General features: G+C 45.0%; 2 protein-coding genes across 2 annotated transcripts; one reads left to right on the forward strand and one right to left on the reverse strand.

The window, feature by feature from the left end:
* The first annotated feature begins 1,500 nt into the window (after nucleotides 1–1,500).
* Nucleotides 1,501–12,579, forward strand: LOC144162340 (isochorismatase domain-containing protein 2-like). The gene is made up of 3 exons (XM_077692834.1): nucleotides 1,501–1,864; nucleotides 4,997–5,252; nucleotides 10,242–12,579. Exons 1-3 carry the CDS (start codon nucleotides 1,678–1,680, stop codon nucleotides 10,432–10,434), a joined length of 636 nt encoding a protein of 211 aa, XP_077548960.1. The 5' UTR covers nucleotides 1,501–1,677; the 3' UTR covers nucleotides 10,435–12,579.
* A 4,189-nt stretch (nucleotides 12,580–16,768) lies between these two features.
* Nucleotides 16,769–25,437, reverse strand: LOC144162344 (isochorismatase domain-containing protein 2-like). Its single transcript, XM_077692838.1, has 3 exons — nucleotides 25,115–25,437; nucleotides 24,224–24,473; nucleotides 16,769–20,653 (listed from the first exon to the last, which is right to left on the reverse strand). Exons 1-3 carry the CDS (start codon nucleotides 25,299–25,301, stop codon nucleotides 20,470–20,472), a joined length of 621 nt encoding a protein of 206 aa, XP_077548964.1. The 5' UTR covers nucleotides 25,302–25,437; the 3' UTR covers nucleotides 16,769–20,469.
* Nucleotides 25,438–25,471: the final 34 nt, after the last annotated feature.

Raw genomic sequence — 25,471 nt, forward strand, 5'->3', positions numbered from 1 at the left:
TACTAATAGTGCCTCTTATCAAAGTATTGGTTTTAGTAGGGAGCAATGCGACTAAGACTGCCACGGCGTCGACCGCTCGGTATTGTTTTAAACAAAAAGAAAATGTCACGTTTAGGTAGTTTGATTGTTGTTTTAACAAAAAGAAAATGTCACGGTTAGGTAGTTTGATTGGAAACGTTTATATCCTTGCCTTCGCTGGTGGTAAAACAGACCTAGTGGGAAACTATTACTATTCACGCTGGCCAGGCCATTGACTTGCGTGTTCTGCACGGAGCGACACAACGTACTTCCGAGCGGTATACTATGAAAATGCCTTACACAGGCAGGATTTGTCAAGTAATTAAGCGCGCATACTCTGATAAGTCTGAACCGCTATTGAGCGAACTCTACTAATTGTGGTGGTGGCTAGTGAACCAGCGATATTTGCAGGCAGAAACTTAACTTTGTAGCGTCACAGATCTAGCGCTGGCAGCCCTACCACCGCAGCAAGCGACGTGAGCGGCTTTTGCGGTATCTCTTCACCTTGGCTTGTGGGGCAAAATGTTCGTATTTAGTTCTAATGGGCGCGTAATATCTTAGTTAAGGACATCCATTAAAATCTGGCGTCACCGCCACCTAACGACGTTTAAAAGTAGAGCTAACCCCTTTGATTTCAACGCGTTCACAAGCGGTGGCCCGTAGAGGTAGTTCACTCTAGTCATAGCCTCAGCTATGCCCTAGTAGAGGGAACACCCGATCCTCCTTAGGACAGCCATCTTGGATCGCTTTGAGCGCCTCCTATAGGGCGTGCCCCTTGCGAATAAGTCATTTTCACGGCTGAAAACGGACAGAAAATACGTATCAGCGCGTTGGTCCCGCGGTACCTCTGGACCGTCGAAATTTCTCAAAGAAATTGTATGCGTCTGGTTGTTTTTCGGAGTTAGGAGATTCCAGAATTTGCGGGGGTACTAACGAGTCAAATGTTTAACATGTCATGGTGATAGAATTTTTTTTAGAGAGTCGCAGAAGACGCGTGTATTCATGCAGGCACTTGAAGTATTTATTCCACCTGGCTGCAGCAGTAGAGAATTACGCAGAAATTCTCTCTAGCGCGCCTTTTCGATTCGCTCGCGCGCACACGGTCACACGCTCTGCTTTACAATCAATCACTTTGTTCGTACGTCAGCCATGAATTTGTTTTATTTTAACGGACGTCAACCACTGGAAAGCTCTGGACTTCAAAACGCCATCGCAAAAGGTAGAGTGCAATTAGCTGGGCCTAAGCAGAAAAAAAAAAAAACAAAGCTCCTGACGCGAGATATTTGAATCACAAGCGTTTCGTGCCGTTGAGCAGACGACGCCCAGTCCGTTTTTTTATTATTATTAAATACACTTCTCTGGACTTGTAAGCGTTGTGCACATTCTTGGTTAGTCATTTTAAATGTTAAAAAGGTCAGTAATTTACATTCTACTGTTGTTTATTTTTGTCAGCGCTACGCAACTTAAGGCTACAACAGAACGGCTGATTCAGTCGACATCAGTCAGCTGGCCGCTGGAGAACCCGCAGCGGTGCCGTTGAACCGGTAGAGAGTGGAAAGAAAGGGAAAAAAACTTTTCTTTAATATTTGTGCCCGGAATCGTCCACTACTGCGGCAGCGCCCTTCTGTACCAGCTGAGCCCGAAGCGTCTGGACCTACGATGGCAGCATTCCGCAACGTAGGCCGACTGTCGATCAAAACCACGGCAATCTTCCTCATCGACATGCAAGAGAAGTTCAGACCGATGATACAGTACTTCCCGCAGATCGTGGCAGTGTCCCAGCGGCTGCTCAGGGCCGGGCGGGCGCTGGACATGACGGTGATCGTCACTGAACAGTACCCGAAAGGTGGTTATACAACGCTAACATGCAACGCCGGTGCCTTCACTTATTTGCCATTTCGTTGGTAGTGATTCGCGGAAGACATTTGTGTGGTGTTTATCATTACGATCCGCTGAGAAAAGCTTGCGTAAGAATTTCTCTGCGAATGCGTAATTAAAATGCGCGGAGAAGTACCCGAGCTTCAGCCGGGTTATTATTACCTTTTTTTCCTTCTCTTATATCCGTAGTTGAAGTGCGTGCAGCAGCCCCCGAACGATGAAATTCGGGCAGGACATTACTCCATTCGTTTTTTTTTTTTTTTCTCGAGGGACTACTAGAGCCACTAGATTATAATTAAGCCACAGGTGTGGCTCTAGTGACTAAAATTCGCGGCCGGCCGAAACGCAGCTTATTATGTGACCGAGATAGAGCTACTCCAACTGAAAAGGAATGGCCCTATGCTGTTTAAATAATGAATGGGCTTAATCTAATTCGAGCTGTTAAAAAGTGGAGCTTCGAGCTGTTAAAAAGTGGAGCTTGCAGGCTCCCTCCTTTTATACCGTTTATGGCTTCCCCCGCACGCGCAAGTGCGCTGAAGTCCGCACAGCGTGCGTTTAAGTGTCGCATACTGCACCGTAACGTTCAAATGTACACTTACATGTACTTGTCGCCTGAATGCTTGGCGCAGTTTGGCTCTTGAGAGCTTCAGAAGCGTGTATGCTGATGTGTGCATGCTTTGCCTTGTGGCGCTCCCTTCTAGACTAGCTTATTAAAAGTAATGGGATTTTTTTTTTCTCGGCTTCCTTCGGGACAGTCCCATTAGAGGATCACGAAAAGGCAATTTCTAGAACAAACGTATTCATGTTTTTTTTTTTTTTTTAGTAGATGTGGCATGCTGAAATTTTTGCCATTCATTTGTCAGCAGAGCAAAAGAGAACAGAGGATGAAAGGGTACGTGTCCGTGGCGGCGCTGCCGTTGAACCACTGGAAACGTTGCTAGGGCGATGCCAGTCGAAGTGCAGTTCAATACACCTGCCTGTGCCCATCCCGTGCCACCTCAAGTGCTGTCATCGCTCGCTTGTATGCATTGTCAAATGGAGTGTGCAGTCAGTATAGGTGGTATTCATTGAAAAGTTTAGCTGTCAATTTCTTGGCTTGGCAACACGGGAAACGGCCACGGACATGGCGTGGCTTGTGCCACTGCACCCGCACGCCGCAGAACACCAGCGTGCATCGTCTGCTCCGCTTCAACCCACTTCTCAATGGTGGTGTCAACAGCGATGTTATTAATTGCACTCACATTGGAATCGAGGCATTACTTTGCGTTCGGTGGGGTAGAATTTGGAACGTCCAACGCACATCATGTGCTTAGCACAGACAAGTACTGCCGTCCCGCGGAGCCCGACGTAACCAGTAACAGCGCACTCACATTGCTGCCTGCATGCACGCCTTGCCAGTGAATACAACCTATAGGGAAGCCGAACAAGATGGAGTGTAAAAGACGGCCACGAAATGCCGATACTGGTTGACAACGGAAGGAGCGAGAGGCAGCCAGTGCTGCTGGTAAAGCAAGCGTCACCACTGAGACGGTTTGAGTGCAAAGCACGGTTGACACGGTGTGCGAGGTGTGTGCAAGAAACTCCAAGTTGCAGGCTTCTAGAGCCAAAGGAAGACGAGAGCATCGGTGCAGCCTCAAGTCCGCAGGGGCGAGGGATCAGAGGTTCACACAATCTAAAAATCAACCAGTGAATCATCTAATAATTTTTCCTATTATCTTCTGTACCCTCAAAGTATGAATTACTTAAAGTTTCATCCATTCCCGCCTGTACTAAGCATTTGAAAACACTGATAACGTTTTCGGTACTAGTAATCCTGCCCAGTGACAGGGTCTTACTTTTGTAATTCCTAATTCTCTTTTTTCTTGTTTAAATTTTAATGAGCTTCTCTATTGCACACATTAATTACTTTCTGTGCTTCTTGATTTTTTCTATCTGCCTGTTCTCCTTGGAACTTCAACAGCTGTACTCTGTATATGCTTCCACTGCAAGAAAATTATCGAGGATTGATGCTACAATTAAAAAAAATAATAATGGAAGGTCTATTGATGGATCTTTAATAGTGCAGGAGCATTTCGACTCTTTCCCTTGCGAACTTGAGGGCCAGCCCAATGTGCATGCCTTGCCCTGACCGGATAAGTGTGCAACACAGCATTTGTCCCGCGCCCATTTTGACGCAGGTACCAAACGTGCTTTGCGCCCAAACCGTCTCACTGGTCCCGTTTGCTTGCTTTAGCAGCAGCATTGGCTGCCTGTCGCTCCTTTTCTTGTGCACCGGTAGTGGCATCTTGTCACCGTATTTTCCATTCCTTCATCTTTTTCCACCTTGCACTAGCTGCTCGCTCCATTTTACGGCGCAAATGGTGACAGCAGTCACCACTCGCATGCGTCGAGATGGTTTATGACTGGCACGTCAGCAGAGGTAGCTGGCAAGCCGTGCTTCGACTTGACGTCTCCTTGGCAATGTTGGCAGCGGTGCACTGGTGGCACCACACCAGCCACACGCTGTCTCATTCTTTCTTCTCTCACTTTGTTAATAGATCTACCGTATTTTTGCGCGTATAACCTGCACCAAAAATGCGAAATTTTCAGGGTGAAGTAGAGGTGCGGATTATATGCGAGGTATTTCCTTTGGCGCAGCTTCACCGCAATGCGCATTGGGACGTGATGCCTCTACAGCAGTAATAGCGACTAAGCCACTGTTATCCCATTGACAGTGCTTATTTCGCACACACAGCTCAACAATGTACCCACCTGAAAAAAACATATGCGGCAAGTCATGTTACGTAGTCAGCTAGGTAAGCTCTTTAGCATAAAAAAATGTGTAATGTTGCTTGAGTAGTAGCTTTGGTTCATCTTTTTATGTATAAAATATGCGGACGATGCTCGGGGATATATAGTTTCTGATTCGTCGACGGGAAATGGGTGCGCGGGTTATATGCAGGGGTGGGTTATACGCGCGAAAATACGGTACAGAGAAAATTTTTCACCAACATGCTCCACCTATCACTGACGCAATACTACACCATTAAATAACTCGTCCACGTCAAATAGCTTCCCCAAAGCATATGCAAACGCTTGCCTAAACCTTCCTCCCACTCAGGCCTGGGCCCCTCTGTCCCCGAGTTAGGCCTGGCCGAGTTCCCGGACATCAAGCCCATTGCCAAGACCAACTTCAACGTGCTAGCAGCAGAGCCCAGTCTATCCCGGACATTGCGCGAGAAGGGGCTGGACTCGGTCGTGCTGTGTGGCGTCGCGGCGCACGCGTGCATCCAGAACACGGCACTGGCATTGCTCGAACAGGGGTTCAACGTTCATGTCGCAGTTGATGCCTGCTCCTCGGTCAGCATGGTTGACAGGTGGGTGCTCGCCCCGTTGAAACATTAGCCCCGTCTTATCTTGGCTTGAACTGTTTGGTGGAGTGGGGCGAGGGGCGGGGCGCAGTTCAGGATACGAAGATGGAGGACAAAAGTACGCAACGGCTAGTTTCATCTTCTACCTCGAACGAGCAAAGCCAGGAGCCATACAAACCATGGGGGAAAAAACTTTGGTGTCCATTTTTCGAAGGCATGATAAAAGCATATGTTGCAATAACAGCTAGGCAACGGGAGGGTTCGTACTCATGCAAACACACCTGCGCTCAGTACAGATGTGTGCCTCTTCATTCGTGCTTCTTTTCTACCGTTTTTTGTTTCTCCTTTCGGCACTGTCCTGCTCACAATTAAAATATACCTCGAAAACCATGTTCCGTGCGACGTCAGCATACAATAGTCGTTTTGCCTTCTGGGCTCATTTCCCGTCCCTGACGTGCATTTTTTTCTTTCCTTCTTACTCCCTCTTTTTTTCAATTAGGTGATGTAGCAGTGCGTATTGGTGCCAGCGCTGGTAATGGTCGGGAGTTCATGCGCTTTTTAGAGAGAGTAGGGAGAGAGAAAAGCTTATTGAGAGCGGCGTTTGTAAATGCTTATTGCGGGCGCCAACCCAGTTGACTGTAAAACAATAGCAGTGCAGGAAACAAATTCACAGTTCCCCCTCCTTCTATTCATTACTGACTCTTTTGAACTTGATTGACCCTGGCTGGACGACTTCAATTCGGCTGCGTTAACTTCTCTGGACATATTTTTAAATGCGATTGACGTAAATCAACAAAATCAAATGAACCAGGGTGGAATTAACGGGAACTGACTGTACTGCGTAGGGTAAAGGCGTTGAAAAAATCCAGTCTTTACTGTACTGCTTCACGTGAGAATATTCGAGATTGTGTTCAATAGCCGTCTTTTAGGGGAATGAAACACACGAGTGTAACGCTTTGTAAATAGGCCTTCACCGAGGGGTAATTTTATATGTTATCCTGCTTGTGTGCACTGCTGATGTAAGAAGTGGCGGCAAATTTAAATGTATCGAAACACGGTCACGTACCCGTCACATGCATACTTCAGTTATTTTAGTTGCACAACAAGTTAGGCTGAAAGCTGGATTTTGAAGTGAAGCGCAAATTGTGCAGTGTGTTTGTTATACAAGCTCATCCAAAATGTCCCTTTAAAGATGTTTCTGCTCTAACCCACTCCAGCGTGATTTTGTTCAGTAGTCAAGGTGGCAACGAAATTTTATCAGCTTGAATGGCAGTTGAGTGACGGTCTCAGAGAAACCTAGTTGCATTTGTGGTGGTTGTGGAACCCAATTTTACTATCTTCTGTCTCCTAATGGCTGTTAATTAAGGAGCTGAAATTTTAAGGCTTGCTCCTGAAAATTTTGCCGTGAAATTGTGAATGATGATGATAATGAATACATCTTTATTTGTTGTCATCATCATCATCAAAGATGTATTTATGTATTTATTTATTTACAAGATACCTACATCCCCACAAGGGAATTTTTTTAGCGGGGGACATGCAACATGTACAGAACAGAGTAGACAAATACATTTATACATTCATACACTTTTACAAAAGCACTTATTCATTTCATATTGGTTAAAAAAACGAGCTCCACATTGATCATGAACGGGAGAAAAAAAGATTGTTGTTTTATAGACTAACCAATTCCACTGACAACATATACCAGTCATGTATTGTTCTTGGAAAAAAAGAATTTGCAAAAATATTTGTTCTGCGGGAATACTCTAGCACTTTTTGTGGATTATCATGACGCAGTGCTATGTAGTTTGGCTCGAGGAGATACGGTTTTGTGTCGATACCGGTGTGATTGTAGTAAATGCAGTGGAAAAATTTTAACCTTAACTTTTTATGTCTGGACTGCAGTGGTTCCAAGCTCAGGGTAGCTTTAATCGCCGCGATGCTAGCAAAAGGGTCGCACTTGCTTGTAACAAAACGCGCTGCCTGGTTTCGCAGCTTTTCTAATTTTTCTATAAGATACTCTTGGTGTGTGGGTCCCACGCTACACACGCATAATCAAGTATAGATCGGACATGCATAAAATACAGTGTTTCTTTTACTTCTCTGCTAGAAAAAAGACGTTTCTTTTTCGACATTACAGCAGCTCTTGGCCAAATTTGGTACTTTTTTTTTAGGTCCTTTCTTTAGTTGTATTTTAACATCTGAGCAATCCAATGAACTACTGAATGTTTATATTTAAATCTATGGAGAAAATTTGAAGGTTTGCTGGACGAAGACATGGTCCTGGTGATGTCAGCATATGATAATATGGGTGAAATAGTCATGTGTGAAATAGTCAGACAGATGAAATATTCAGACAGCTAAGATAGTCAGACAGTACAGCAGACTTTCTTCATGCAGTTTCATCCCAAGTCTATATGGTACCATGAATTCCCCTTTTTCAGCAGACCTTGGGTATGCAGAGGCATGAACTTTGTGTTTTTTTTTTAACTGAATGCTTAATTGGCTTGCTGTAAGGACTGTATGTAGCTATAACAACACACACCTGTTATGCTTTCACCGTCTGCAAGTAGGTTCAGATTTGAAGAATCAAGAACGCTGTCGATTTGAACTCTGTGAGTATGCAAAGATTGGCTCGAGCTGTTTGTTTAGTGGATCATCAGTTGTCGAAATTGACAGAAAAAGAACTTTTGCCTGGCAGTCGTGTGGCGCAAATATTAGATTGTTGATAACAAGAGGTTGGCTCATTAAACTTTTAGGTTAAGTGAAAAAAAGAAAGCGAAGTTCAGTCACTACAGCACCATTAAAAAATAATAAAAAGACGTATTGCACTTTGCAAGTCTTCAAGTCAATAAAAGAAAACGTATCGCCTCCATCAGTATGGTGGGAGAGAGCGGTCAAGAAAACGAGGTCACTCCAGTTGCGCGGTACAACATGATTATCTTTTTCATCTGGTTTTCAAACTACAGAAAAAAGAAAGAAAAAGCGTGACCTGGACTAGGCACTTTGTGCAGACCATGCCACCAAAGATAAGCTATGGGTACCCTTGGGACTTTCTTACAATTTCATACCCTTCATTTTTTGCCAATAAAAGCGACCTTTTGAGCAGACAGCTTTGTGAGCGTGGGAAGAACTTGGCTCTACTTGAATATGTTAAGGGGACAAACCTTAGTGAATTAAATGGAGAAAAGTACAAGTTAAGCTAACTTATGACATGCTAGTGTCAAAAACATGTTGTAGGAGTCTTTTGTGAAGCTAATTGAATGAAACAACAAAAGGTGAAATATCTGTTCAAGAAATGCGTGAATAAAAAGAATAACCACTTTTCTTAGAATCACTTAAATGATCCTCTGTATGCCTTGAGTTTGAAGACTGTTGCAAATGCAGTGCATATTTCACCGACATTCTCAAAAATACATTTTTAGAGTCAGGATATTTATGTCGTGCAAAGACCAGTCCAACTTTAAAGGAAATTTAAATTCAATATGCTCGCTCTATGGTTAATTTTAGGTTAAAGAGGCCAGACTTTTTCGGGATCAAGTTTAGAGCCTCTCAGACTCTGGCTGATATTTAAAAACTGTCTGGCCGGCTCGATCGGGCTTATTTTATTGAATTCTGTTGGGCCCGGGCCGGGCTCGGGCTCTTATCTCAACGTCTGTTTAGGCTCGGGCCAGGCCTAGAAATTGTGGCCCGAGCAGTGCTCTAGTCTACATGACTCGGTAAACAGGCAGCGATGGAGAGGAGTGTATAGTGTATAAAGTGGGGCTGTAATCGTACTTCCTTCGTAGATGGCTGTGCTTCACTGCGCAACACGCAATGTTGGAAAGCCAGCTGACTAAGACCAAGTTTACACCGATGTCCTTAAAGTCTGCTTCACCTCTAAGCACAAAAGCATTGCGGAGAAGGCATCTCTTGGGGGGAATGTAAGCAGTAATGTCAAAATATGAAGGCCCTAGGACTTTCTTTTTATTTTTCATGAATTTTTCCCATATGCTGAACACACACTCCTGAGCAAATGGCAGTCGCTGGCACGAGATCCCAAGATCCTAGCCATGTAGACTGTAAAACGTCTTGATCTTTTTAAAGTACAGTAGTGCTTTCGCTGAGGTTAACTACAAGCCATCGGACAGTGAATCAAGGCTCAAAGTTTATTAAAAGGGCCATGCAGACAAAACGCAAGTTTGGTTCATTTGAAAGATTGCCTCGTTAGAATCACGCTGACACCGCTTTTAACACACACTTGGCTATACAAGCTATACAATTAGGAAAAGAGGTAATGGCCACGCGACCCACTAGCTCATTTCCCACAACAGAACCTATGACGAATATGCGTGGCTGTGCAGTTGGCTGAGGTCAGCAAAAGCAAACGCAGTTGCACAAAAGTTACAGCCATGAATTCAGATTACCAACTAGCCCACCTAACCGTGTTATTGCACTGTGCTTGTTACAGCTGCGCAGCAGTCCGGCGCTTTGGGGTTGTCTCGTACGACACTGGCCGACTGGCGTAAGCGACGTTGTCTTACGTGACCCTGTTTGTCGAGTGTGCGCCATGTTTCACCAAACGATTACTTTCTACCCGAACAAAAACAGGCCAGTTGCAAATACGGTCAAAAACAATGCAATGGCGGACAACGTTCCGTGGATGAGCATGGTAGCGCCATCTGTGGGGGACTGTCGGCAAGCAAGGCTGCAGAGCCGAATGATGCAGTGGAAGTTTGTTTGAATACCTGCCCCTGTGACTTGGTGGCAGACAACCTGAAAACCCACGATTTGGCGGGAGAATCAAAATTTTAACCTAAATTGGTTAATTTCTCAGTGAATACGGCATCATTTGCTTTTGGACAAGCGCTGGGGGCACTATAGAACACGAAATCTTTCGAACAAAAGAAACTTGTATTTTGTCTGCATGGTCCCTGTAAAGAGCTGCTTTTCAGAGTTGTTGTGCATGAGCACGTCAGAAGTTGCAACTCCTTGCTTCTTCTCGGGCGGCAGGTTCTTTGCCTTTGAGCGGGCAAGGCGGGGAGGTGCGTACTTGACCACGAGCGAGAGCATCATCCTCAGCCTCGTGGGAGGATCGGCGCACCCAAAGTTCAAGGAGGTCCAGAAGCTCATCATGGAGCCCGCACCGGACACCGGGCTGCTGGAGTTTGTCGAAATGCCGTCGTCACCTTGTCGGCAGCGGTGATCGTGAAACGTCGCAATGCAATACCATACCGGTGAAGTCCCGTGGTAATTGGAAGCAACGGCAACGTGTGGGTAGAAAACAGAGGGCTTCAGTGTACAGAAGTTCTCAAACTACGCTATGAAATCCAGGCTGTGTGAGCACCCCTGCTTCATTACAGCTGCGGGGAACATGTATTAGCGCCACACCTAGGGGACAAAAACTGAACTTCACTAAAACATTTGCTTAATAACACAACTTAATAAAATGAAGCTTGCTTTTCAAATGAAAAAGCATTGAATTATGTACTGTTTACTTAGTACGCTTCTGTGGTTTTTCTTTCGTGACTCATGGCGGCAGCCACAAGCACTTGAATACTACTTCGACTTTCTGTCGACGGATGGCAAGCTAGTCAACTTTTCCCTCACTTGCCCCTGTTTGAGCACCGCACAGGGGAGCCAACCGCAGACTGGCTTCTTTTGATACATGGGGCCGACAGGGAGTTTCACAACTGGTGTATATTGAGTAATTCTGAGTATACGAGTGGAAAAGTTGCAAGCGGGGAAAGTAAGGTGTGCAACTTCTCTGCAGTTCTTGATGTGGTCTTGACAGGTTGCTTCGGGTTACGTTTTAACGTGAAAGTGATAGTCAGCGGGTTGCCGTCGTTTAGAATTTATGTTTTAGAGAGAACTTGTCCCTGCTCGTAAAGTTTCCGGGGGAACTCGGCAACTGATAACAAAAAGGAGCCTTTTTAACTCGTCGACCTTACCTGGTGAGTTGTAGAAGACACACTGATATGCAAGAGCGAAGGCTCACTTTAAAGGAGCAATGAAGACAAAATATTAAGTTTGGACCTGCCGCAGTGGCTAACGAGTTGTGCTGCTGAGCTTGAAGATGCGGGTTTTATCCCAGCCATGGTAGCCACTTTTCTAAAAGCAAAAACGCCTGTGTGTCAAGATTGGGGCACACGTTAAAGATCTCCAGGTGGTCGTAATTAATCTAGAGCCCTCCACTACGCTGCACACCTCATAGCCCAAGTGCAACTTAAGCGCACTAAGCCCCCACATTCTTTTTTTACAAGTTTGGTCGATTTGAAAGATTGCCTCATTGGAATAAAACTCGAACCACTTATGATGTAGCTTCACTCAGATAAGCTGCTGTGCGATGAGGAAAACAGAATAGGCAGGTCATCCACCAGCAACTTAACTGCACTAGAGTTTTGACGGATTGTGGGCCACTTGTGGGGTTGGCTGAAGCCGACAAAACGAAATTAAACAGGGATTATAAGCATGCACAACGATCCATTCGTGCTTGAAATTTAGTGGCTATTCTTTTTGTAGCAGTAAGAACGTTGGGGTATAAAATAAAAGTTCCGAATAAACATGTAAACATGCGCATGCCTTGTGTAGTGCTTATTATGCAAAATAAATTGAAATTGCGTACTGAACTATGGCCAGCCGTACTGCAGAACACCGTTGTCGCTGTAGGCATGTCTGACACAACGGCGGCCAACTGGTATAACCAATGTTTCACGAAATGGTTACTATCGACCATAACAAAATATGGAATGTACAGGTTTGATCAGAAGTAAACTGAGCGCAGGAGAAGGGGCCAAGTGGCATTGTTGCACCTCCTAGGAAGGCCTAAGGTAACCAATGGGTGTGTTCTGGGGATGGTGGCTGCCTTAGTTTTGGTTCGTATTGTAATTTAACTTTTGGATGCTACATGGCGTCAACATACTGACTATCTGTTTCATGTACCTCCCTCTACTATGTCATTGCTGACAGAGCATAAGCATGCTGTGCAGCGAGAGAATTGAAATTTCATCTGTAATTGTTAAATTTTTCAGTGAATAAAGCATCGTTCGTTGCTGGACAAGCACTGAGGGGGCTGCAAAATGCCAACTCTTTTGAATAAACAAGGTTGTACACTGCCTTCACGTGGGGATCGGTGTGTGGTGATCATTTCATTTGCGCACTGTTTTTCATATGATGCACACCTTCTCCTAGTGCCTGTACTTATGTCTGTCTGAATGGTAACTCAGGTTGGAAGAGAAAAAAACGATTGATGGCTTTGTGTGTAAGGTTAACCATTTTGGAGCCACTCGACGTACATTTGTGTTTTGCTCGCCAATGTAAGTCAATAAAAGATGCCCATTTTTGTTTTTAACTCTTTCAAATTTGAATTGCTTTCCACGCATGCACGAGATCAATGTGGAGAAGCATGCCTGTTTAAACATACCTCTAAAACAAAAAATATCGTGTCGCCAATGTTGACTTGATTTTGAAACCACGTGGCTCGAAAACGACACCACTGTTTTTCTTTTGATTGATGACTCAGATGCGTGTCGGCTGTGAGAGCATATGTAGCCTAGCACACACGCTTATGCTGTAATGCCATGTCAGTAGGGGACAGCTTCATTTGCAGAGTTCAGATTCCTGTCCTCTTTCGAAAACCTTTAGACCGCAGTAGCACTACCGACGCAAAAGCCATCTTGCTGTCATTAGAGCACTGCCAAGGTGAACGATTGTAAGTTGCAACACTGCCCTTTATGGTGCCATGCAGACAAAACACAAGTTTGGTTATTTGAAAAGATTGCCTTATTAGAATCATACTGACACCACTCTTAATGTAAACTTCGCTCAAATAAGCTACATAATTAGTAAAAAAGGGAATGGCCGTGCGACCCACTAGCTCATTTCCCGCAACAGAGCCTATGATGTCATATGTACCCAGCTGTGTGATTGGCTGAGGCCGGCAAAAGCAAACGCAAATTGGGCAGGGCTTATAAGCTTGCCGAACGAGCTATTTGTGCTTAAAATGTAATGCATATTCATTTTACAGCACTAAGAATAGTGCGGTAAACAATGAAAGTTAAGAAAATACACGTAAGCAAAGAAGTACCGATGCGCACTGCTGTTGGTACTGGGCACACTTGCTTGTTTTAGCTGCGCAGCAGCTCGCCACTTTGGAGTTGTCTTACACAACACTGGCCAATTGGTGTAAGTGACGTTGTCTCACGTGACCCTGTTTGTTGAGTATACCCTCTGTTTCACGAAACGGTTACTTTCTACCGTAACAAAAACAAGCCAGGTGCAAATACGGTCAGAAACAAAGCAACAGCAGGCAACGTTCCGTAGATGAGTATGGTATCGCCATCTTGGAGGACTGTCAGCAAGCCAGGCTGCAGAGCCGAATGATGCAGTGGAAGTTTGTTTGAATGTGCGCACTTATGACTTCGCTGCTGACGCCGTGAAACATGATTTGGCAAGAGGATCAAAATTTTAACCTAAATTGATTAATTTCTCAGTGAATACGACATCATTTGCTGCCGGACAAGCACTGGTGGCACTGTAAAACGTGAAATCTTTCGAATAAAACAAACTTACATTTTATGCAAGTTTGTTGCCCAAGGTGGTTTTTGAAGCTATACACAATCTCGACATGTACAGTTCGTGAAATTGCACAAAAAGAGTATGTTGCATGCTAGGTGACTACAGACCGGGCAGTAAAACACTACCCCATCTTTGTCTCTTTGGTTTGACTCTCAATTGAACTATTCCAACCAAAGGTTGTGGGTGATTTAGTTATTTAGTAGATGTTGACGTCAAAACAAAAGATTCTAAAGCGTGTTCACTGAAAAATATAACATGGCTGAGGCCCCCCCCGAGCTAGCGATAAACTGCTAGTACAAATCACCAGCTTGTGATAGATGTTCAATTCTCAAGCTCACAACTTGCCAGTGAGTTGTGTAGAAAGTACTAGCTAGTGTGCAAGCACCATTGAATTCAGACATGGTTATTACCTGAACGAACCAGCCTCTGCTAAATGTGTGGGGTAACTCTATCGATATCATTATCTAGGGGACTGAAGGAAAAAAAAAATGCGTACACTTAAACTTCAGTACAATGAAATCTTTGATATAACGGAGTTAATGCCTGTTGAAAACAATGTATATTTATTTTTGATGTAACAAAATAACTGTTGGTATAATCCTATTAGTACAACGAATTTGTGTCTGGACTAGATGTGTCTGGACTAGTTGTGTCTGGACTAGTTGACCTAGATGTACAAAATGAGATCATTGGAATCGGAAAAAAGTTCACCCTAAACCTTTGAGCGTGTTGAGATGTTAACTCGGGCATGCACATGGTCTCTCTGGCACGCTTTTTAAATTCACGTGCGCACACACGGTTAGGCAGAGAGAATGTTTTTATACTTTCAAGCAGACATTTTTTTTCTCCCTCTGTGTAATTACAGTCACTCTGTTCATATGTAAGCCATGAATTTGTTTTAATGGACGTCAGCCACTCGAAAGCTCCTACCGTAAAATGCCATCGCAAAATGTAGAGCATGATTATCTGTGCCTAAGCAAAATGAGCCTGTAAAATTAAACGCTGCTAGATATAAATATCTAAATGTCGTGTTTTCCTCCGATTGCTCATAGAATGTGAATCTAAGCGAGGTGGTGGGGAGAGCTGGAAGGGTGCTGAATTTTATGCAACGCTAGTTAAAAGCTTTGGAGCAAAGGCTTCGGAGCGAATGTGCCATTAACCCGAAGTTCACGGAAAAGAAAAAAACTGGGCGAGAAGTTAATTTTCAGTCGCAGGGACTAACAAAACAGCAGAAGCTTCCGTTCCCAGGCAAAAACACGTGGCTTAAATATGAATCGCATCTGCCGCTTGGATAAATCTCGCAGCATTTCATTACCGCAGCAGTCCCTGTGGACCCAGAGCTGTCAAAATAAAAAAAAAGATTGCAAAATAACTTCTGCGTCTCATTTGAAAACCTAAAAAGGAAAAAAGAAAATTCAATTCCACGCTACACGCAGCTGTCTCTTGCATCCACACGACATGGATTTACAGCGCTCTGTGCAGTGCTCGTACAAGTGTACAGCTGAATTTCTGACAGTGCTTAGTGATAACGTTGCAGAGGGCCTGTGATGTGGTGTCGTCTCTGCCACAAACACCTGGCATGACTCAGTTCGTCCGTGTGCAGTGTTGTAAACCTAGCACGTGCCGTTGGCGAGATCCACGTAGATGGCTCGCTTCATTTGCATCTTTCATTCTGCGTTGCTGGCTGAAAAGTCAGGGTATTTTTTTATTTGTGCAAATGGTCCAGATTGCCGTGTAAGGCATATCTCCGTGTGAGAGTGACGTGGGAAAGGGAAGTTTCATTCGTATAGTAGCCTCGCTATGCAATTGTGAAATGCGGGCTTAACACAGTGTGGTGTAGTGCCTGTTTCTAGCTTGTTTGTTGCATCTGCAAGATAAAACGGAAACCACCGACGACACTCGGAACTGTCATTAAAGCCTTGAGGACACTCAGAGGCGTGGTCGTCTCACCCGGAGTTGACTCATAGGACTACACCTTGGCAGAAAGTGTTCCCGACACTCTGCCGTGTGTTCAAAGCCTCTTAAAAGGGCCACGCAGACAGAATGCAAGTTTGGTTCATTCAAAAGATTGCCTCGTTAGAATCCTACTGACACCACTTTTATCTAAAATGTATAACACCAATACGTGGTTTATGAGATAACGGTATGCTACTATTGTACTTCTCCTTCATGATCGATGTGTGCAATGTCTTATCTAGAACCGTTCCTTTTTCGCGATTTTCAAGTAACAGTCTTGACACAATGGAAGTGGCCAAGTTTCACGCACGCACCGTGTGTCCAGAGATCTCATCAGAGCTTTTCGGTCGACCTACCGGTCTATGGAGAAATGCATTAGTTTTTTGACAGGACACCACCAGTTCCACTGAGAAGGCTTTCACATTAATACAAAACTAAGCTCGCAGCGTTGACTTGAAGTGAGCTCAGCCACAAGGCCCCTCAGCTGTGCAAGAAAAGCCCACTACCAGTTGGTATTGTGGTAAGAACTGTATGTACAGAAACACTAATGTGGCAGTGTAAGGCGTGGGGAAGCGTAAGGCGCAATTCAAAGAATGGGAAGTAACGAGATAAACCAGAGGGGGACAGAGGAAAGTGTAGCAAAATAACGAAGCTCGATATCCCCTTATTAGGATCAAAACTGGCTTCCTAGTCTTCAGAAAGCTGTGCCTTTTTAAAGGGTGTCAATTTGCCTCGCCAACCCTCTGTGGCACAAGACAAATTTTAACATTTTATGCTCAACTAGGGTGTGGGAGGAGGTGGGGGATGAGCAGGGAAACTGCAAATTTCTGAGTGGATGTCAAAAGTCCTCGTTCGTTGCTTCACATCTGCTGTTTGAAACAGCTTCTTAGCACAAACCTGGGCATGAGATGGAAAGGTCAAAACACGAGAGCAAATTTCCAAATTTAATTTAAATTACTCTAGTGCTAAGCTAAATTTTTATCAATATGTGGCAATGAATTTCCATCAGCTTTTAAATGACGACTTTATTTCAGAGCTTGTGAAAGCTATCTGGAATACAGATATTGAAACACATATGCAGCATGAGACTACTGTTTGGCAAAACGGAATATTTCAGAGGTGCTTCAACATAAAGCAAACAGAGGAAGAAGCATCGGAGAATGCAGATACAATATGAACAGTTACGTAATAAAAAATATTTTGAAATATACTACCTTACAAAGTTTGCCATGCAGTGCAATAAAGATAATGGCTTTTGTATTGCAAGTCAAGCAAGTTGCACGGGTCACTGACACAAAGAATTCAGAATAAAAATGTGGTTGATCCTTCTTTTATTTGAATCGGTAAAACATGAAAGTGAAATGTGCTTTCGCAGGAGCAGTTGAATATTTATTGTGCATTGATATAAACTGGTACATTGCTATTTATATTTCGTCTGTATGGCACTTTTAGACGCATCCACATTAGACACTGCATTACACGCGCCGGAGCATTGCGTAAATCCGATTGAAACCTCGGGCACTCACAAACCGCGTGAACGAAAGCAAACGGGTTGTCAGTGAATCGTTTGGTGAAGCCACGGTCCACTACAGTGAAAGGAGCATGATTTGTGGGTCGGCAGAAGTCTTGTGGGTGTGCTTGGCGAGCGAAGACCTGCTGGCGGGTTGCTTCGGCAAAGGAGCGACCACATTGGTCCTGCTCCGTGGCAAATATTCCAGACGCTTGCGTTGCGGCGAGCTCAACTTGTGGAACGCGAGAGGCAGAGTTTGTAGCTCGGTTAGCAGAGTTCGGCGGTTCGGAGGACGGATAAATACAGCAGCTTACGCTGCTGTACACTGCCCTATCGAGGAACCAACTATTGGCACTCATTAGAGTCATGACGCACTACTTCGCGTCACCTCTCCTAGACGGCAGCACCATCCAAACCGAGCAGTTAGACGGAAGGACATAAGGCGTGTTTGTACGTCTGTGCGGGCTTGACTTCATGGCCCAGTTGGCAGAGCATTTCACGCCTCCCGTTGTGGCCAGAGTGATCGTGGGGTCGAATCCTAGCGCCGCCGCGTCAATCGAGAATTTTCTGGTGATGTCATTTCCGTGACAGATATGACGTCGGTGAGGTGTGTGTACCCCAGCATAAAACACTTTCAAGTTAAAAAAAAAAGCCCACCTCTGTTGTTGTGTGCACAAGAATTGTTTATTAATAAGAAAGCCAAGCCACACGAATTGTACTTCAATTACAGCCCACTGTCTCCCCGGCACTGTCGACTAAACTTCCGCGCAAGGTTCTGTTCACTGCTGTGGGTGAGGATACACTTTCCCAACATAAAAGTACTGCCCTCATGACTTCAAAGGTTTGTACCACAACGGGGCCCTTTTGGACAGTTCACTTGATATCATGTATTATTAGTTATATATTTGTTCATATGATATTGTGTATTATTTGTTGTGTATTGTGTGTTCATGTTGTGTATTATTCGTTGCTACCTTATCCCAATAACAGAGTGTATATACAGCAAGGAAGCCTGCTGTTTACCGAGAAATGACTTGTCACTATAAAGCAAAGCAAAACAGCAGATGACCAGCACTGATTCTTCAGCACAGATTAAAATAAACATTTTATTTTTCTTCTGCAAGCATGCCAGCTCATTTCTGGCAAGAATTGTGAATACTATATACTTACACCCAACAAGGTACCACGAATGAATTGATGCATCAAAACAGTATTGCACAACCCAGACACAAACACATTCCTTTTGTGCAGCAGCTCAATGCAGAAACACAGATATATACTTGAAAAATATTTCCGATAACCCCACCACCTCAAGACCACCGAGTCCACATCCCAATCAACATCCAACAACAACTCAAGATAGCAATTACACCCCATTCACCGTGCATACAACATTGATTACGAAAAACACCTTTCTTTTTCACCTATTACAATGATGTAACACCATATACCACGTATACGGCATCAGCACCGTCGACACGCAAGGCAACACCCTATAACCATGACTTTTGTCATCATCACATTCATCGATTCTGCACAAAAGCAAGCCATTGTTTTATTAGCCACTATAGCTCAGAATATATCACAGTCTTTACTGACTCCCAGGCCACATGCCATAACTGCCCCCCTGAACACATTTCCACTTCCTGTGCTGTGCAACCTCCAAACCATCACCCTGTTGCCTGAAATTCACACTGTCTGGACTCTGGACATGCTCCTCTGGAGAGGAATCCATTCACACATGCCAATATAAATTTATTTAATCAATTCGAGATACCATATGACATTCTTGAGATACTATCGTGATAATTTCTAAGATACCATCATCATCTATCGCAAATGCTCTGCATTTGTGTGTACATGCATACGCACACACAAAGGGAGCGTTACGATATTGGTCATTAGACCACCGCAACCACTGACCCTCACAGAAAACGTGGCTAATCTTTTCCAGATGCAACATGCGTTTGTTCAGCAGATCAGCTCGTTTCATTCATTATCACAACAACAACACAAAAAACTTAAGCTCGATGCCAGAACCAAGCAACACCAGTGCTGCCAGGCAGACATTATCAAAATGAAAGACAGGAAAAAGTTTTTTGTTTCTACGGGTGTGTTGCCCATAAACATATATTTTCATACCAATATATACTAGAAGGAAATATGGCACTACTGTCAATGCAAGCTTCGCTTCAAAAAGTGTGTCGTCATGTACCGCGGAGAAGCGTTCTATTTTTACTTGGCATGGCGTGCGTGTGGCTACAGAAACTGAACTTATTGCTTTTAAAGGGGCCATGAAACCAAAATACAATTTTGGTTAATTTGAAAGAACTACCCTTCGGTAACCCACTCAGCTTGACTAGCCATGAAAGACTTTTTTAACCGAAAAAACGCAAGAAATACTGAAAAACTGGGCAGGGTTGACGTACCATGGGCAAGCATTAAAAACACAGTTATCAGTGTGTTATCAATGTATTATCTTTTTAATGAACCAGCCTTGTATTTCATCTAAGCGACCCCTTTAAAAGACTAACTGTAGTTGTTTTATCAATATAAAAGCATGGATTTGTCAGAGGCTTTTTAAAACGTTCATGCAAGACAAACAAAATTTACCATCCTTCCTAAGGAAAGTTGAGAGAAGCGCGAAAGCTTTCGCACATCTTAACTGCGGCAAACGTTCACTAAAAGTGTGTCAAACCTTCGCTGAAAGTGCATCCAATCGATCGTTAAACATTCAAATATACCCAAATCACAAACGAAAAACGAGCGCATGTGGTGATTTTTTGCGCACTAAGCAAACGGATTTACAAACGGTCCACGTGTACACCGATGCATGGTTTATGAGATAAATGTAAGCTTCTTGTTCATGATCGATGCGTGTACTGTCTTATCTAGGACCGTTTCTTTCTTGTGATTTTCAAGTAACCGTTTTCACACAGTGGAAGCCAAGTTTCACATACGCGCCGTGTGTCTAGAGATCTTATCAGAGCTTCTTGGTCGACCTACCGGTCCACTGGTAAATGCATTAGTTTTCTGACAGGACGCCGTCACTCCTATTTTGGAAGCTTTGGCTTTAAAAAAATGTTGCCCTTGTCGTTAGTGGCCCCAAGAAGCCACGTAGCGAGCCAAGCCAAGTAACAATGGAACACTACCGGCTGTTATGGCGGTCGACAGCAGTGAAGAAATAGTTCTCTATACCTACGAAACGCACACGCTCTTCTTGATAAAACCAAGCAGCCCGCTGTCTGGCACTGGCTCCATGACAATCGGCTGGAGTTCCTTGAACTTCGGATGTTCTGCACCACCCACAAGGCTTAAGGCAATGCTTTCGCTTGTCGACAGCCATGCACCACTTGCCGCCATCCGTTCAAAACCGTAGAACCTGTCGATAAAAAAAATGCAGGGTGTAAGAAAAAAAGGACAAAAATCCATGCAGTTTCATATGGAAGCCACACAACTATAGTTCATATCACAAGCTAGCTGCAGCACTGTGGAGGCTACATTGTTATCAATAGTGCGCCCACTGAGGGCGCCTAATCCGCCGTGAAGGGGGTCCTGAAAGGACACTCCCTTCTCCACTCTCGGCAAGTGGCACCGCACGGCCCCGGCGCCTTTTGTCGCTTCCTTCGCGGTGAGTTAGGCGCCCTGAGGGGGACAACAATGTAGCCTCCACAGTGCTGCAGCTAGCTTGTGATACGAACTATAGCTCGCACGCCTTAGAGCTGGAACAAATTCAGCGACTAATGACGCTCCTTTTAAAGAGGCCATGAAGCTAGAAGACAAGTTTGGATCGTTAAAAAGACTGCTTTGTCCCAACAACGATGATATAAATTTTATCACTAACTTTGAACAAATAACAGAGGTACAGTCTACCCCAATTATAACAATATTGAAGTGCCACAAAAAAAGCCATTGTTATAACCACTCATAGTTATAACAGGGTTGGGGCATAAAAAGTTGCTTTTGTAAGCATTTAGTAGTTTTCACCCAGAATTTACAAAACAGAAATTAACTGCACGGCCAACCACCCAGACTTCGCCATGTGTGTGCCAACTGACTTCACAGGGCCCCTAGAAAGACCAGCGTCTTTTACATAGGAGGAAGTCTCTGCATGAAATTCTTGACTGCTTCTTTCTTTTTGTAACAATTGGCAGATTGCATCTGACTGAAGTGGCATTGTTTTCTGACTTTTTTAACATCAGTATTTTTTTTACTCTGGGCTGTGGTAAAGAGCTGTCCCCTGCCTCTCTTATTGTCTGGGCCAGCTGCCAGCAGGAGATAAGGGGGGCGGTCAGGAGGTCTATTCCTTCAGGAAGAGGCACAAGCTTTTTCTGAGTGTTGGAAATATCGGAAATGTCGCAGCTTATTTCATGCTTAGAAAGTCATGCTTGGTCACGAACAATGCACCTATGATTTTTCACAGATCTCCAGATACTATACTTTACATAGGCTCATACTGTCAGGCTCAACTGTTATAACCAATAATGTGAAAAATGACCATCGTTATAAGCGGTTTATTTTACCATATAACATATTGCGAAGTTGATGGTGCCACGACTATTCATTATTATATTGTTATAACCAGTATTGTTATATGCGTGTTGGACTGTATTAAGGAAAATGTACGAAGCTGTGACGACACCCCAGCCACGTTCTTGTGGGGTCTATACGACGTCGCAGAATGTTGTTGGTGCGATTAGGCGGATGCCGACCAAAGCTACTGCCACGGAATGTGACTGGGTGATTGTAGAGTGGCCTCCAGTTTAAAGTGACCAGATTCCTTGGACCCCAAAGTGGGACGGGACGGAGAAGGGTGGGGACGGGGAAGCACTTGAAATTGAAAAAAATGTACAAGACAGAGTGCAGAGAAAAAAATGGGCTCCAATCCACACTGTGAAGGTGGTTGGAAAGCCGAGCTTTAAACGACACCCTAAACAATTGCCCAAGCGCATCACTTGAATTCACACATGTGGCTCTACAAAGAGAGAAACCAGAGATTCTGCCAGCCGTTACCTGGAATTCGCGGGGTCGGCGTCCAGAACGCAGCAGCGTCACGCACGGCCAGACTAGAGCAGCGGATGCGGCTGCTGTAGCCCGGCCGTGCGTCGGCGGAAAGAAAACGGAGAGGAATGTGTTTCGAAGGGTGAGACAGCGGAACCTAGCCATCCTGATGTGCTAGCTCGGGGCTACACCACCGCCTGACACAAGCGCAGACACCGAAACAATTCGGCATGTGTGCTTAGTGATTCCCATTTAAACTGATTTAAACTAGTTATTTTAGCAAGTTTGAGAATTGCGAGAAACCTGAGGCAAATTCCGTCGGGTCCGGGTTACCCAGGAGGTGCTGTCGAACAAGTTAATCAAGCTGTGCGAACAAAGCACGCAATGGACGCGAAGCAGCGCCAAAATAGGCCCAAAACAACTGTCGCTAAAGCAGACGACAAAGCCGTGCCACCGACCCGCCAGCCGGTGCAAGCAGTCACCTGCGTGCGGGGAACACTGGGTAATAGCGCCCTATCGCCACGCCATCTACACTGTGCTCCGTGAGTGAAAAGCACCCTCCACCTCCCCAGCCGCGTTGGGAGTTTTTTGTCCCGCACGCCACGAAAGAACCGTAGGCTGGTAGAGGTAGAAAGTACTTTAAAAAATTGCCAAGCAGCAAATGGCAGTGTCACTTTGATAGATACAACCAGGGGACACTTTTGATATCAGCCCTATGGGGAGTCCTGCAACTCTGTATATTGAATGCACAACTATGGTATGCCAAACTCCAATCAAGCACTCATTAGCACACATGTGCGTTATGACACACGGTACAAATTGATACGTGTTCTTCACTAACCTCATTTGACCCGCACCCCACTAAGGTGACATGCGGAATTGAATTCCATTATTCAAACACAGCACTACGCAATTGTACTGCTCGTGCTAATGATGGGACGAAGTGGTATTGCGATCCCCATGGCAGACAAAGAATGACATTTCCTTTTCTCTTGTGCATTCAGGAAAATGAGGAATACAATCTCTCCAGTGGAAAAAACAACTCCCCACCTGCCTCACTGGTTTTAGTGATGATGATTTTTATGATATATCGATTGTTTTGGTATCTCCTTTGTATCAGGGTGATCATGTCGAATGCTAAAAGCATGTATTAACCACAAATTTCTGAGGCCAAAGCCTGAATTTCCCCCTTTGTGCAAAAAACTGGCAATGTTTTCTAAAACTGAACATTACCGCTACCCTAAGGAGTAAGGAGGAACACTGAAGTTCACATGGGAATCAAACCAGGGTCTTGGGAGTAAGAACCACGTGTGTTACCACTACAGTAATCCAGCCTGTGGCTCGTAGCAGAACAAGAATTGATTGATTCATTCATTGTAGGGTTTAACGTGCCGACGCAACGCAGGCGATGAGGCGCGCCGTAGTGGAGGGCTCCGCATTGATTTGACCACCTGGGGATCTTTGACGTGCGCCGAAATCTCGTACACACGGGCGTTTTTGCTTTTAGCCTCCATCAGAAACGCGGAAGCCGTGGCCGAGAACCGAACCCGCGACCTCGTGCTCAGCAGCGCAACGCCTTAGCCACTGCGCCACCGCGGCGGGTGGAACAAGAATTAGCTCAGTGAGTGCAGCGCTGACGCCATATCGCGTGATAGGTGAACATGACGGTGCGTGAGTATAGTGGGTGCACCCCAGCCATGGAGTATTGGAACCAATGGTGATGGTTCCAACACTCCCAGGTGATGGAACCAAAACAAAAAGGGACGCAAACATGACGTGGCAGCAAAGGAGTCTTGGATAAATATTACCTGTAAAGCATTCGCTTTGGGAGCTTGTAAGCAGATTTATAAGCCTGGGCAAATGTTTTTTTCCTATTCAGATTCTTTAGATGAGAAGTCAAGCAGCCACAGAAAGCGGCACACAACACTTCTCTGCGCATGCGTGCACCCACCGGTCGACCATGGTGCGCGAGGAGCAGGCGTCGGCGGCGACGTGCACGTTGAATCCGCGCTCGAGCAGCGCCAGCGCCGTGTTCTGGACGCACACGTGCGCCTCGATGCCGCACAGCACCACCGAGTCGAGCCCCCTCTCCTGCATCAGCTTCGTCACCTCGGCCGTCATCATGGAGAACTGCGTCTTCTCGATCGGCTTGATGTCCGGAAACTCGGACAAGCCCAGCTCGGGCACCGTGGGGCCCAGGCCTGGGGTGTGCATGGTACGAATTGTTCAAGCTTTAATAGGACAATGACGTTTATTCAAAAATTTACGCGCTGTGAGGCGCGCCGTAGTGGAGGGCTCCAGATTAATTTACACCACCTGTGGATCTTTAACGTGCGCCGACATCTCGACATGCGAGCATTTTCGTTGTACACCTCCATCTGAGAGGCAGCCACCGCTACCGGGATAAAATACGCGTCTTTGGACTGCGCAGCAAAACGTTTTAGCCACAATAACATTTATTTGGTTTTGCGGGACCATACGACACGGGTAACGTGAATGTCAATAATATTCGGCAGTAGGTTCGCCGTCAAGCTGGCTAGAACCAGCTAGAACGGTGTACCAACGCGTTGGGTGTACATAACTCGTAAGTCCACAAAGCTACTAGCGCCGACTTTGTGAGCTGTCATCCTATATTCACGAAGTATTTTGCATTTGAACTCGCGGATGCTGTCGCGATCGAAATCTAAGCGAACAGTTCTTGCGCCCTCTGTCACCCCGAATGCGATCTCGCCGAATGCCGCGCCGCAGAATCGCGAAATTTCACCTACTTAATTACTGATCAGCCGTTTTCTTTAGAAGAGGTCAAATGACTGAAGGTAGCAGACGCCAACCGTAGGCTCACCTTTGGGGTACTGTTCAGTGACGATCAGCGTCATTTCGAGAATCCGACCGGCCTTGAGTAGCCGCTGCGACACGGACACAATTTGCGGGAAGTACTGTATTGTCTTCCTAAATTTCTCTTGCATGTCGCAGAGGAATATCGCCGTCTTTTTGATCGATAGTCGGCCGACGTTGTTGCAGACAGCCATCTTCTCTGTAGTAGAGTGGTAGAGTCACAGAACGTAGAGTGAACTGAGTGAACTAGGACACAAAGTGATTGTCATGTGGTTGTCACGGCAGAACTTGACTCCTCAACGCGCGCGAAAAAAAAAGAGTCGAGTCCATCCGTGCAAAAGTGAAGCAAAAACGGGTAAAATTA

The sequence above is a fragment of the Haemaphysalis longicornis genome, unplaced genomic scaffold, assembly GCF_048455015.1.
Source record: "Haemaphysalis longicornis isolate Haplotype H1 unplaced genomic scaffold, Haemaphysalis longicornis Haplotype H1 scaffold_12, whole genome shotgun sequence".
NCBI classification, from domain to species: domain Eukaryota; kingdom Metazoa; phylum Arthropoda; class Arachnida; order Ixodida; family Ixodidae; genus Haemaphysalis; species Haemaphysalis longicornis.

Bases quoted from the DNA above. Each gene is read 5' to 3' on its own strand.
- LOC144162340 (XM_077692834.1), top strand. From the start codon at position 1,678: ATGGCAGCATTCCGCAACGTAGGCCGACTGTCGATCAAAACCACGGCA. The intron at 1,865-4,996 runs GTGGTTATACAA...CCTCCCACTCAG, and splicing joins CACTGAACAGTACCCGAAAG to GCCTGGGCCCCTCTGTCCCC. The intron at 5,253-10,241 runs GTGGGTGCTCGC...CTCGGGCGGCAG, and splicing joins TCGGTCAGCATGGTTGACAG to GTTCTTTGCCTTTGAGCGGG.
- LOC144162344 (XM_077692838.1), bottom strand. From the start codon at position 25,301: ATGGCTGTCTGCAACAACGTCGGCCGACTATCGATCAAAAAGACGGCG. The intron at 24,474-25,114 runs GTGAGCCTACGG...TGCACACCCCAG, and splicing joins CACTGAACAGTACCCCAAAG to GCCTGGGCCCCACGGTGCCC. The intron at 20,654-24,223 runs GTGGGTGCACGC...TTTTATCGACAG, and splicing joins TCGCGCACCATGGTCGACCG to GTTCTACGGTTTTGAACGGA.